Source organism: Dermacentor variabilis, chromosome 3, assembly GCF_050947875.1.
Source record: "Dermacentor variabilis isolate Ectoservices chromosome 3, ASM5094787v1, whole genome shotgun sequence".
Taxonomy (NCBI): domain Eukaryota; kingdom Metazoa; phylum Arthropoda; class Arachnida; order Ixodida; family Ixodidae; genus Dermacentor; species Dermacentor variabilis.
This window is the reverse complement of record NC_134570.1, coordinates 206,694,585-206,709,296: the sequence shown is the minus strand read 5'-3', so window position 1 is coordinate 206,709,296 and position 14,712 is coordinate 206,694,585. Positions and strand designations below refer to the sequence as shown.

The 14,712-nt window shown below is 44.4% G+C and overlaps 1 protein-coding gene across 1 annotated transcript in view; it reads left to right on the top strand.

The window, feature by feature from the left end:
* The window catches only part of LOC142576609 (polyamine-transporting ATPase 13A3-like), a 296,153-nt gene that overhangs the window by 102,287 nt on the left and 179,154 nt on the right, over positions 1-14,712 (top strand). Inside the window, exons 7-9 of the mRNA XM_075686810.1 lie at positions 11,972-12,041; positions 12,117-12,251; positions 13,372-13,444. Coding sequence (XP_075542925.1) covers positions 11,972-12,041; positions 12,117-12,251; positions 13,372-13,444 — 278 coding nt within the window. The remainder of the gene's footprint in view (positions 1-11,971; positions 12,042-12,116; positions 12,252-13,371; positions 13,445-14,712) is intronic.

The window sequence follows — 14,712 nt, the reverse complement described above, 5'->3', positions numbered from 1 at the left end:
GACAAGCGTAGCATGTTCTTCCGTAGCAGTGTGTTCAAAGGGGCTGGTTGGTTCATCACTTGTATTAAAGAGAAACAGCACGAAAAAGCTCCATACCCCCTCGTCTTGTGTCGCGCTGTTTCTGTTTCAAAGCAAAGCTTTCTTTACCTCATCCTTCGCCTTTCCCACTGCTGCTGCTGCTGCTGCTGCTGCTGTGGGCTGCTGTTGTCGCACACACCGTCGGAGGGCGCGAGTAAGAGAGGTCCTTAACTTGGACCTCTCTTACTTGCGCCTGTCATATATATACACGCTCTGAACCAACCTCCGAGACGGTGTGGGCGACAGCAGCAGTGGGAAAGTCGTATTAAGAGGTAAAGAAAGCTTTGCTTTGAAACAGAAACCGCGCGACACAAGGCCAAGGAGTTATGGACCACGCAAAGAGCAATGGAACGAAGCTTGCCAGGCATGACGTTAAGAGACAGAAAGAGAGCGGTTTGAACCAGAGAGAAAACGGTTATATACGATATTCTAATTAGCATAAGGAGAAAAAATGGAGCTGGTTAGGACGCGTAATGCACCGGCTAGATAACCGTTGGACCATTAAATTACAGAATGGGTACGAAGAGAAGGGAAACGCAATCGAGGACGACAGGAGATTAGGAGGAGTGATGAAATTAGGAAATTCGCAGGTGCTAGATGGAATCGGTGGGCCAGGACAGGAGTAATTGGATTTCGCAGGGAGAAGCCTTTGTCCGGCAGTGGACATTAAACAGACTGATGAGGACGATCAACAGTAAGAGAGGAAAGGCGACAGGAGAAACTCGTTTTCACCCCACCCCGTCGAATGTGCACAATGCCCTATGGAGTGGTGTTGAAAGGAAGCACTTACAGAGTGTTGGCTCTTCAAGCTGCCGAGTTCTACACTTTAGCGCAAGAAAACGGCCACCATATCACATTTCAGTGGATTCCCAGTCACTGAGGTATACAGGGCAACGAACTGGCCGACGCCGAAGCGAAGAAAGCGCTCGAAGAACGAGGGTCACTGCTTTCAATTCCTTTTTCAAGAGCGGACGCCAACTGTCTCCTCTCCAGTGTCATTCGAAAATTGACAGCAAAGCACTGGGACAATCCGGATAATCGCCACAGACGACTCCAGAGATTGGACCATACCATGAATTTTAGGCTACCATAGAAAATTCAACGTAGCTGTGGCAGTCTTCTGCACAGACTAAGGCTGGGGGTAGCGTTTACGCGCGGATACGTGCACCTCATGCGACGCACCGAGTCTCCACACTGTGAGGTGTGCAATGTGACTGAGACTATAGGTCATGTGCTTTGTGACTGCCCTAAGTACGTGGAAGAGCGTGAAAGGCTGGACAACAACCTTAAGCGTCTCGACAGCGCACCGTTGTCGGAGGATGTTATTTTAGGCCCTTGGCCAGATGCTCAATCGAGTTTGAGGGCCATCATCATCATCATCATCATCATCATCATCATCATTTATTATTCCCTTAAGGGTCCCTTCGGGGACATTACATAAGGGGGGGGGGGAACAGGGATGTGAAAGTGCCATACATCAATTACTGAATTTTTTAAAAATTACTGGCCTGGATTGCAGACTTTGAGCATGCCAAATTGCTTGCCATATCTTCTACATCTTCCTTCTATCGTCATCGTCACTCATAATGCACCTCTTTCTTCCCTGTTTCTCTCCCTCTTCCCCTTCCCCCAATGCCGAGTAGCTGGCTAGAGGAATATACCTCAGGCCGACCTCTCAGCATTTCGTATCATTAAACTTCTCTCTCTCTCTCTCTCTCTCTCTATGGAGCTCTCTGGCCATCCGCACTTTAGCCGCATGACAGCTGTAATTATCCGTGACTCCTTTCAGAAGCATTCCAGAAAATGCAGCGCTTCCCTTTCTACTAACGTGCGAGACCATAAGGGACGCAGACAGAACTGTAGAGAGGAGAAGAGGCCGTTCGCGTACAAGAGAGGGGGGGGGAGGTGACGTTAGAAGGCAAGGAAACCTTACGACTATAAGACAGCGGATACGGGGAAACACGATAAGCTTTAGTTCAAGGTACAGTACAGTACGTTGCTGTTATTTTTGAAAAATAAACGCCATGCAAATATGTCAAGCGGACAACTTTTGCAGGGTGTGCAGAAGTTGCAAATTAAAGCGCTCCGCAGGGTCCAGGCGCCACTACGGAAGCGGTCGACCGCCAAATCAACACTTCTGAGCCCGCCGCGTTAGCTTTGCGGCTATGACTTTGCTAGAGGTCGTAGATTGGATCCCAATGGTGGCAGCCGCTGTTCGACAGGGGCGAAGTGGAAAACGCAGGTGCACTTAAATTTTGGGACACGGTAAAGAAAGTCACGGTGTCTAATTTATTTATTTTTTTTATTTAGTATACCCTCTGGGCCATATGGCATTAAAGAGGGGAGTGGTTACAGAGTAGTAATGTAAAGCAAACAAACAAGTGCAGTCACTTCTGTTAATACAATGATTCTCCTGATTATAGAATGTTAGCTATTGTTTCGCGGAAAACTGTTATCGATGCTGACTACGATACTTGAGGGAGGGTGCTTCCGTTCCTGAGGTGTGCGGGTGATGAAAGACGGAAAGAAAGACTTTGTGTTATATGAATGAATCTCTACCTTACTGCGATGATCGACGCGGTTTGAAAGGTATGACGGGCGTAGGATGAAAGCGTCGTGAAGCGTGGTGTGATTAAATTTTTTATGAAATAGCGAAAGACGGGCAACTTGCGCTGGTTAGCGAGTGGAATAAATGCTAGGTTAGTTTTCATTAAGGTTATACTCGCAGCACTGTTATAATTAGAAAGAAAGAAACGGCTAGAGTTATTCTGTGCTAGTTGAAGTAACGAAATGAGATTAACGTGACTGGGATCCCAAATTGCGGATGCATATTGAAGTTTCGCGCGTATTAAAGTCTTGTAAAGCTGCATCTTTGATGTAGTCGGTGCTTTGAAAAAATTGCGCCGTAAGTACCCGAGCATAGAATTAGCATTGTTAATAACTTAGTGTATATGCATGGTTCAATTTAAGTTATTTGTAATGTGGATACCAAGATATTTATATGACACGCCGAAATCTGAGGGAACGTTGTTCAAATGGTAGGTGCTAGGAGTACACTTAGGTCTCGATACACGCATCGTTTTGCATATGGTAATATTTAGTTCCATTAGCCACTTTCCGCACCAGTCATCGATATTATCCAGATCAGCTTGGAGTGTTTAAGTATCGTCAGTGCTTTTAATTTCCCGGAAGATAACACAATGATCTGCGAAGAGATGTATGTTGAAGATGTTTTAGTGGTCAGATCATTAATATAGATAAGAAATAATAGTGATCCCAGCCCAGACCCTTGTGGTACACCCGATTGAACTTCAGTGAGTGGAGTTACGACCGTTAGCAGTAACAAATTGGAAGGAGTTAGTAAGGAAATGCTTTATCCATTTCAGAAGGTTAGGGTCGATATTTAACAAGCTTATTTAAAAAAAGAGGTTTATGGCATACTTTATCGAATTCTTTACTAAAATTCAAGAAGACACAGCCAGCGCACGATGGGCGATCCAGGATGCGATGCAGTTCATCAGTGACTGGTACTAGTTGTGCTTCGCACGAATATGATCTTCAAAGGAATGCTGTGCGTTAGTAAAATATGAGTTGGATTCTAGAAAGCTAGCCAGATTCATGAAAGCTACGTGCTTTAATAATTTAGAGCAACTACTTATAAGGGATATGGGGAGATAATTAAGAGGTGAATTTCTGGGGCAAGATTTAGAGATTGGAACCACCTGCGCAATTTTCCATTCCTTTGGAAGCTCACATGAGTTAAGGGATTGTCGGAAAATTTTTGTCAGTATCATGGAACTAAAGAGGCTAGCGCTTCTAAGGAAATTATTGTTAATGTAGTCGTAGCCAGGTGATGAATGATACGGTAAACTATCTATTTAATTCCGTATACCTCAACAATCACAGGATGCAGTGGTAAGTATTCGTATTGGTATACGATAGGCTATTCAACATTGCCAGTTTACGAAAATTGACTTGTAGATGATTCATTAAGAACGGTCGCGCACGTGTTTTCGGGAACAGCATTTCCAGATAAATATTCTAATGAAATAGCATTGTTAGTTGTTGGGCTTACTATTTGCCAAAACATTTTAAAATTTGTTTTTAGTATTTCAGGTAGTGTGCTAGATGAGTAGCTGTCTTTAGCAGTTTTTAAAGCTGCTATATAGATATCTGAGGCGGATTTTAAGTTGCCCAGCGCGTCAGTAGAGGATGATTCTGCGAATTTATAGAAGCGCTTTTTTCGGTTGGATAAGTGTTTTAGATGACCGGAGTACCATGGCGCTTGACCATTTGCAGTGATTGTGCGGTTAGGGATGTATTTCTCAGTTTATATGTGAACTGTATGTGTGAAGAAATTCCAGTTAAATTTGACTGAACGATCATCAAAGTTTTTGGCAAAATCATTACCGAAATGAGACATCTAATTGTTTATTGCTACGAAGTTAACTTTCCGATAGTCGCATACGGTTTGGACTTTTTAGGGAAATGAGCGTTAATTATGAAATTGAGCGAGAGGTGGTCACTAATTCTTGGTAAGTAGGTGATACGAAATGCAGTACCAGCATGTGCCGTAAGTACCAAGTCGAGGGTGTCAGCGACATTATTTGAAATCCTGATGGCCTGAGTAACTAATTGCGTGAGGGAAAAATGGAGCAACAATTGAGAAAGTCATCAGCCTGTTACGAGAGTGGAGTCTGAAGTCCGCCACTACGGCGTGCCTCGTAATCCGATTGTGGTTTTGGCACGCGCAGCCCCATAATCCAATTCAAGTTTAATACTTCTGCCACTATGCGATGTGCCATGTGAAGAAATGACAACGCTCAACCCTCTCAAAGGTTATAAACTATGGCCTATAACAACGCCTCTGGCAAACACCTCTCCCTCTGTGCTCTGTGTTCTGTGTACTACGCAAAGAAACAGCAGTGGTGCAAGCAAGGTAACGTTTAACACCAACTCACCACTCACGTGTTAGCCTAAACGCTGAAGAAATTAAGCTTTAGCAGTCAACATTGCCGCTAATTATCGTTAATCAAAGCATCCAGCACGGAAACCTTCGCTTACATCGATTCCCACAGAGCGTGAGATCTGCGTAATTTTTATTGCTATGTTGTTCCTGTTGACAGCATTTCCGGCGCTGTGTCAGAAAGGCTTTCGTGAGTCCTCTTCGACGCGTCCGATGTCGAGACACGCGAAATGCCTCGAAGACGACGCACTATCGGACAAGATCGCTCGATAATATTGCCTCTGAATGGAACTTACCTTTGCTTTTGGTGTTCCATCGTGGCTTACATCATTTATATTCATCCAGAGAAAGCATTTCGCAAGTATATCTTGCATGGGTAAATGAACGCGTTCGTGAAGTGTAGCTTGTGCAGCTGCAAGTGCACGTGGTCTGTGCACGCTGGCTGGCCCGCGTCGCACTCTTCTGCTGAGGCGCAGAGCAGGCTTGCCCTCTCAAAGCTGCGACAGGAAAGATGTGTTCGGCCTTCCTCTACTCAGCGTTGTGTAGCGCACAGCAATCGCTAGTGTTCGAGTACGTGTTCCAGCACCTGTCAGCCACGCAACTCGACGGCATTCTTGTAACAGCTCACATCACGTGCGCAACGGGAATGTACGCTGAAAGAGAAAGCAGCAAATTTCCAAATGTTGACCGAGCAACGCGCCTGTGCTCCTAGGCGCTACCGAGAGATTAGCAGTCGTGTACGGTTCTAGAGCTTACGCAATATCCGCATCGGTGCCGCCCACCGCCAGGTGCGCGCGTTGTCTGCTTAGGCGCTATTTGCAGGCTGCTAATAAGAAAATTTTGACAATTACCAGCTTTGTGGCTTTACCAAGGTTACATTGACAGTATATGCTAAGCAATTATAGGCAATTTAGCCCGAGTGAAGTTTCTTTGCATTTGGCCTATAATGAGTGTTCACCCGGCAGTTACAAGCTGCTATAACAGTGCATGCGGCGATGAAGCTTTAGCAAATCTAAGTCAGCGGCTAAAGTCGTCATATCTCGACAAAAGGAAGCACCTAAAGGGAATATCTCGGCCACAGAATTGAGTAGCTCATGATGTAACTAGTTTTGCTTTTTCAATTCTAGAGCACTTAACACAATTTCCCATGTGGCGCCCCAATTGCACCTATTGAGGTGGAGACGCCTTCGCATTGGGAAACCCGCCGTGGTTAGTCAGTGGCTATGGTGTTGGGCTGCTGAGAACGAGGTCGCGGGATTGAATCCCGCCATGGCGGCCGCATTTCGATGGGGACGAAATGCGAGAACACCCGTGTACTTAGATCTAGGTGCATGTTAAAGAACCCCAGGTGGTCAAAATTTCCTGAGTCCTCCACTACGGCGTGCCTCATAATGAGAAAGTGGTTTTGGCACGTAAAACCCCATAATTTAATTTTTTTTTCGCGTTGGGAAGAAAGCCCCATTACAAATGTTGAGGTCCCCTAATGGCAGATCACTAAGCCGCGAGCGCGATTGCACCTATTTTAACGGTGCATAAACCCGGCGGCATCACTTGCCTACCACAGCCGCGCCGGATACTCTTCAGCAAGGCCGTCCGTGCTCGAGCGCGCAATCAGCGAATACTTGTTTCCTGAAAAGCAGAAACATCCTACAGGTGGCTCCAAGAGTAATTAACAAATTGTGGCTTGACACCAGAAGCAACATAGTACAGCGACGCAAGCTGCCCCCCCAAAAATTACAAGCCCTGCGCATACTAGGACACATAGAAGACCAGTCATTTTCACATAGTCAAAACCAGTAAAACTCCGGAGGGGCCCGAGTCCCCTCTGGAGTTTTTCGGAGGGTGCAGAGTCCCACCGGCGATGCCGAAGCCTACAACGTCTGTAACAACTTTTTGTTTTTTGCTCTTGAAGCACGGCTTAATTAACAGTAGGCAAAGAGCGCTGACATGAATAACACTAGCTCAGCGTGGCGCGACAATGGATTACATTATGGGCCGAAGGAGCGTAGCGCACTAAAAGGTCAAAATAAATTTGTATAATACAGTTTCGTACCTTGGGCACTAGTAGCATCTTCAGCTAATTGTAAAGCTCCTAGTAATCGCTGCGCGCCGGTAAGGGCGCCGGGGCCGGTCGGTGAAGACCCCAGCGGCATGCTGTCGAGTACGGTCTAAAGATTTTCTCATTTCATAGGAATGCTTGCTTTCTCGCCGGCATTTTTCTATTGCTTTTCAATTAAATTATTGCACACACACTTAAAATGCAATTACGAGAGTTTTGTCACCCACATCATTTGAGGCTTCTTTTGACTTGCCTCGATAGTTTCACGTGAACGGCTCTTAATGCATACTTGTGCTTTATTTATCCGAATACTGACCATAGGAGGCCAAGCGCATTTGTACTTTCTCGCTTCAACATTGTTTTAGGTTTCCACTGTAAACACCATGCACATGTACAATATATTCAAATGTACACACAGGACAACGTTTACTATATTTTTGGAGGAGAAGGACATGGCCAATTAAAAACTATTTCTAAAGCTATCGACTATGCCTAGAGAATGAATATCTTGTATGTTTACGTCGCTTCAAATTGCTCTGCGGCCTTTTTTTACCCTGAAAAACACCTGCAAACTTCAGTGATCCTTTCGGCCGAGTCTTTTATCAAAGGCGTGTACAATGAACGAGAGTGATGTGTCTCAGTATTGTTTTTCTTTCCAGTAAGCAATGCTAACGACTCATGAAAAAAGCTCATCTAATAATTTAGAACATTCATTAGGAATGGAAACATCGTCACTTGCAGGCAGAAATCATAAATATATACCGGGTGTCCCAATTAACTATCATGCACTCAGATTTAAAAGAAAGAGCAACTGCGACAATCAAAGATTGTTTCCGGTACAGTGGAGTAGCTTCCAGTATTTCTTCTATTACTGAGATTTAATTAGGTAATTATATTTAATTATATAACCGGAGACGTACCATCCTAATTATCAAAGTGTCAAAGAGGCATTTCTAGGCACAACCAAGGGACATCTAGTGGTGCTATTTTCAGCGACGCCCTAATTGCGTATTAATTTTTCCGGACTGATAAATAAACATCGCTAAATACTAAAAATAGCACTTGAATGCGCTCCCACCCGCATCATAAAGCAGCTCCCTCGAACAAGCTCCCCCTTAGTTCGTTAGAATGAAATAAAGGAAATAAGGAAAGGCATCATGATCGAGCTAGTTCCGTGGAGGTTCGAGCCTGTCCGAACCTCCATGGCTCCCGTCGCCAGTGCGAAGTTAACGCTCCAACTTTCTTGGCCCAGAGCCACGTCGATGATCCCAGCTTGGCGCCGCTACGCCTTCGATCACACCTCGGGTCACGCGCCTCGAGGGCTCGTGCCGCTGGGACCGGTCGGCGCACATCGTCCTCTTTTTTTTTGGGTCCCAAGCCTCTTACATATGACAGAGATACTGCAGATTCTTCGGGAAGGCGAATCAGTATTAGTCAAAGTGAAGTATAAAACGATTTCACGAAGGAAGATTGCAGCACCGAGTGACGCCTGATTCTTAAAAATTCAATTATGCGGTTTCGCGTTCGAAAACCACGATCTGATTATCAAGTACGCCATAGTAGGAGACTCCGGAAATTTGGACCACCTCGCGTTCTTTAAATTGCACCTAAATCTAAGCACACGGGTGTTTTCGCACTTCGGCCCCATCGAAATGAGACCGCGGTAGCCGGGATTCGATCCCGCGACCTCGTGCTTAGCAACCCAACACCATGGCCACTAAACAACCACGGCGGGTGACGCCAGAGTCATAATGGGGCGAGGGGACTGAGGCTGTGAAATTGAACTGTCTTATACGATGAGGTCTTGTACATACTCATATAAGGCCGTCACTGTAGTGAACAATTCTTCGAAGCCGCACAAACTTTCTTCACGTGCAGCTGTTATTAAAAGTTTATATATATATATATATATATATATATATATATATATATATATATATATATATATATATATATATATATATATGTGTGTGTGTGTGTGTGTGTGTGTGTGTGTGTGTGTGTGTGTCTCTGTGTGTGTGTCTCTGTGTGTCTCTGTGTGTGTGTGTACACATAACTTATGTGGGTAAAGTTCTGACTGGTGGGAGTGGCCACGGGACGCTTGTTTTGCCATGGACTGGCTTTTTTCGTCGCTAGAGTAAGTGTATAAATAGAGCATGTGGGGCCAGATATCGAGGGCAGCGGGAGAACCAAAGGCCGAACCCGGACTGGTCCGTGTTCTAGATTTTAATGTCCCCGGTGCCGCTTTGGAGAGGAGGCGGGAATAATGCAAAATAATCACGTCTTGTCAGAATTAGCAAAAAGAACTATTAAAAAATGTGATCACGCCCAGCTGCCAACTTGTGACGCTAAGTACCGGCTACCGCGTGCCGCGACTTCTGCAACACCAGTCAGAACCTTGCAGCTTACGGGTGTTTATGGGCAGGGAAATTTACAAGGATCTCTTCAGAATAATGCAGGGAAAAATGTCGTAAATATGGAATTTTCATAAATAGCAATGGGAATTCTTCTGCAATGCAGGGAACGTCACGGGCCGCGCCACTAGCTCACAGGACCGAAACGGGTTGGCTACGCGGGACCTTTGCTCCTTCGACTTCTTATTCTCGCACGCGGTGGACCGCAACCCAGTTAGCTCTAGCGCAGCGAGCGCGCCTACTCGATCGGTCTTGCGGCGAGCCTTTGTCTCTAATCACTGTATCTTGGGTTAATAAGGTCGTGTTGTTTGGCGATCGGACTCCGGAGCCTTCTCAGCGCCGTGTCAGAGAGTCGACGAACCCTGCCGCAGCGCCGTTGTGCATTGCGGAGTGAAGGAGCGTTGTGTCCAGTCCTGACAATCGCTAGCAGGCCAAGCCTTGTGGAAACCCATCTCCACAGACTTCATGGAGGTACATTTGCTTGGATTCATTGCCCCCTTGCGATCACAAGCAGGCAGTGATTACGGCGCTTGTCACTCGTGCCATAGACACTTGCTCCACGGCTGCAGACTTGAAAGAGCAGGTGGATATGGTCCGGAACGACTTGAAACGGAATGGCTACACGAGGTATTTTACTGAAAAAGTGGTGCGGCAAGTAATGACCGGGCATTCAAGGCAGTAGAAAGAAGACGTCCCGGGATATTCAACAGCGAAACGCGCAATGAACCCCTTGATTCGTGAAATTAGCGTACCGCTGTTCAGAATTTTTAAGAAACAGGGCGTCGAGATCGCGCATGTGCAGCCGAGCAAGTCCATGAATGAACTCGGGAACATCCTTTGACCCGCTCAAGGTTACTCAAGATTTACTGTGCAGATTATGAATCTGGCGAAATCGGAGAAGCAGACAGCATAAAGACGAAGTCGGCGCTAGCCATGTGTAAACAAATTTCACCGCGGAGCCCGCTGAAAACACACCCCATGTGATAGACTGGGACGAAAAAGACCGTCACGGAACGAAGGTTCTTTGCAAGATTACTTCTGGAATCGCTCGTTCTCCAAACGACGAACAACACGCTAGACAATATGCAATGCTATCTTCACATCGTGTCCCCTCGAACCCGGGGAAGAGTGCTCAAGCATATATAAATTATTTTAGTAACGACCTACTCAATGTGAACAAGGGATATGAACGGATCTTCACACAATGTGTACGGATCCCGAAACATGAAGCTCTGTGTGTGTGTTTGTGTATACATTGGTCAATTATCTGTTATACTAACGATGCTCTTACCTTACGAGATGGCGTTCCGTCAAACTTTCGATTGCAATCAAGCTTATTGGGGGCTTGATGTTGTGATACACAATTCTGTTTACGTATTCATTCATCTGTATTTGTGCATTTTGGAACATAGGATAGTTTTGTAATTAATCGCATAGGGAAATCACTTAAAATGAGAAAAATAAAATGACATAATTCAAATAGTTGCAACAAACAGTACCTCAATAAAACAAATATACGCTACCACAACTACTCAAGCTATGAGAACGTTGGATATATTTTGGCAACGTTGTAATAGGAAAAGTATCAGAAGGCTTTGTTGCGGTACGCCCACGAGTAACGCATTAATAGAAATACGGCGTCCCGAAATATTGAGTAAATATTTTGGTAAAACAACGCGCATTTTTTTAGATCACGGACTTTAGGAACTCAATGTTTGTACCTTGGCAACTACTCACAAACTAGCCAGAATAATGTCCTACTTAATGAGAGGCCGAAGGTTGAATATTAAAAAAAAATCAGATGGTCTGATATATCCGCGCATTCCTTCAACTGCGCTCAAGGGTGTAGAACCGCAATCTGATGATGGAAGCACATCATTAATACTGGATCCAATGCAATTTTATCACGAGTAGCTTCAGGGATAGGAAGGCCGACGTGCAATTTCACAAATGCATCTCTAATAAAGATCTGCATGCGTTTCTTTCAGATTTATCAGGGTATGATCCTTACAGCATTGGTAGGGCACTTATGACTACAGATGCACACGGCATTCGCGCTTATTCACGCTTAAAATTGAGACTTGCACCGTTTGTACAACTCTAACTGCTTTCAATTCAGAAAAGAAAGAATATACATTTATTTTACAACATGAAATGAAGTGATAATGAATCAGCTTCCGCGGTACTGTTTTTGTTCCAATCAATGCCGCCTAGTTTTTCTTCAATGTTTACGAAGAAACCACTAAGCATTTCAATTTCTCCACAAAGTTATGGAATTCGGTCGGCCTAGTTTTCCTGAGTCAGAAAGAAAGTACTATTCGGAAATTTAGCGCAGCGTCCCAATGTTCTGTGGAAGTTGAAGCAATGAAACCAAGTGTATTGTGTGCACAAAGACAAAACCTTTTTCCATGGCGATTTTGGCTAATGTGACAGCGTAAAAAACATCATTTCCAGGTCTGTGTTGTACGGAAGAAACTCAATGGAGCTTGAAGTAAAATCTGTTGCTGCACTTCTCCTGGAAAAGGTAGGAAGACATGTTTTACGATGCGTGTATGTGTGCTTATGTGGAAACCAGAGGTGAAGTCCTACTTTTCTGCAGGTCCTCCACCCATTTTACGTCTTCCAAATTGCCAGCATCATAGTGTGGTTACTAGACCTCTACTATTTCTACGCCGGCTGCATAATCGCCTTCTCAGTGACTTCCATCACACTTGCACTTCTCGAAGCCAGAAAGGTCAGTGGGAAATTGTGTGAGCGCAGTGTCAGTGTACTATAACTTATAGACACCAATGGCTCAGTTCGCCTCGTAGCCTCGGAAATGATATAGGCCCACAAGTGACTCTTAGACGTCCGACGGTGGGCGGCTTGTTTGAGGCACTTTACTTTGAGTGTTTGTTGCCAGGTACGCTCCACGGATGCCGCTACTCGTGCTGCCTGTTATGAAACCGAATTTCACGCTTACACCACTGCCAAGCCTCTGCACAAATAACGAAGAACTTGGGTTGGTGGGATACGCATTTCAAAATTTAGAAATATTTCAAGTATGGCGATAAAAAAAAACGCAGGGAAAATTCCGTTGCCAATATTTTGTGTTTTTATGTTAAGCGTTTGTTTCACTGCGTTAAGTGCAAAATTAGTGGAAAAATGTGTTTTACTTCGCAAAACCAAAGTAGAAAAAAAACACTGAATTTTCGATTAAGAAAGAAAATTGACTCTTTTATAACATTTAAAGATGGAGCTTAGAATTCACGGCTCTTTATTTCTAGGCATTCTGGCTAATTTGTTTTTCATTGGCTCTACTGTTGGGACAATTTTCGATTCTTCAGCAACGAAATCGTGTACTTGCCATTGACCGCCTAAGCAAAGGTTCTATTTTGCCGCGTGTACTGTGCCCCGGCCTTCTCAGTTTTCCAAACACCATAAGCCTACACCTAAGCACGTGTAATTGGGGTCTATGCTAGAATTTCAGATACACTTTAAAGAGAGTGATATGGCCGTTAATTGGGAGGATTCTTTCGTCCAAACATTCCATTATTTCCTCCTCATCCGTGGTGAGTGGTAATTTCCGGTGATTACGGAGTCATGCATGGTCTCACGCGAGGAAAGGGACAATAAGAACTGAACACAATAAGAATTGCGACAAAAGGTGGACACCGAACAAGCAATGGTCATTTTCGGAGAAGAATTTCTCGCGCCCGCGGCCAATAGAATGCCCCCTAATTATGTCACGCTTACAGATAGTTCTTGAAGCAATAGAATACAACCTAAATGAGAAAGAAAAAAAACAGCAAGTAGTAACATCACAATTTCTGTGAACGCGCAGTTGTGATCCTGACTTTCTTTTTTTTTTACAGCAAATGCTGCATCTTGCATCATTGGTTTCCCGCACGAATGAAGGGACTGCACTAGTCGTGCGCGCGAGCAATGGTACGTGTGCCTAAATTCACATTACACGTTTCGCACACAGCGCGTCCGCTCACTTGCGTGATGTCCTGAATAATTTAAGCATCAGATAGAATCTAACCTGCAAGAAGTCTTTGTGGCTGCGAACGTTTTTTGTGTTTCTTTTTCAATGCTAATCACGACCTTTCTGCTACGTCTTAACTTAGCACAGCATCTCCAAAGATGCGCAGTGAAAATCGTCAAAACAACCTCAGCACACAGTATATGTACATCATGTTTACATGAGTATGAAAAACAGCTCAAAGGGGCATTAGCATGGTAGCAGCCTTTTGTCTAAATTCGTGGGAACGGAGAAATCGCTTTTCTCGGGAATCACCGTACCGATTTTGATTTTGTTATAATGCAGTAACTGAATAGTCAATATTCAATTTTTGGCATAAATTGTAGAAGCAATTTGGAAATATTTCATATTCCAAGAACCTCGGTTATCACGTTCACAACATTTTAACTCAGCAATAAAACGGGACATGACAATTTCGTAAACAGCACCTAATAAAACATGCAAAGAGGGCAGAATTGATGTATAAAATCACTATCACATGTAATACTAATTTGTGAGAACAAATTTTCAATATCCTCGTACACGTATTTTCATTTTTTCCATAAATTGTAAATTCATGTACCAAATTTTCCACTTTAGATGCCTTAACAGATGCAGTTCCCATAGAACTGATGTGAAGGGATTTGACGGCTTGGGTCAAGAACAGCGTTCAATAAAATTGAGACTCGTTGGACTCGGTCGATGACTTCGACATGGCGCGCCACGTGCTTCATGTCTTCAGTCGTCCTTTTGTTTTGTCTTAAAAGTTTCAACATCGTATATCTGTTTAGGTGCACGACCAAGGGCTTTCAAATTTTGAGCATCTATTTATACAGCGAAGCGGTCTATGGCTGCGATCGTCGGATTTCTTCGTGGCGTAACGTCGGCAGAAAACTACCATCAATGGCTCATACCCCTAAATTCAATGGCTCGTGCCTTCGTAAAGCAGAGTCTACAAACACACGGCAAAATGAAAAGAACAGTGCATACATTCTTTGGAATAACTAATACAACATACAGAACAGCATACGTTTCAGTAAACGACAAGCTTAAGACAAGCATCCGAAAAACACAATTGAAAAGGCGCTTCTGAGCCTACACGCAATGCGAAGCACGTAGCGGTCCCCGCATACGTTTTCCGTTATATATTACCGTTATGCAAGCTGCCGCCGAGACGGCAACTTGAGGGTAG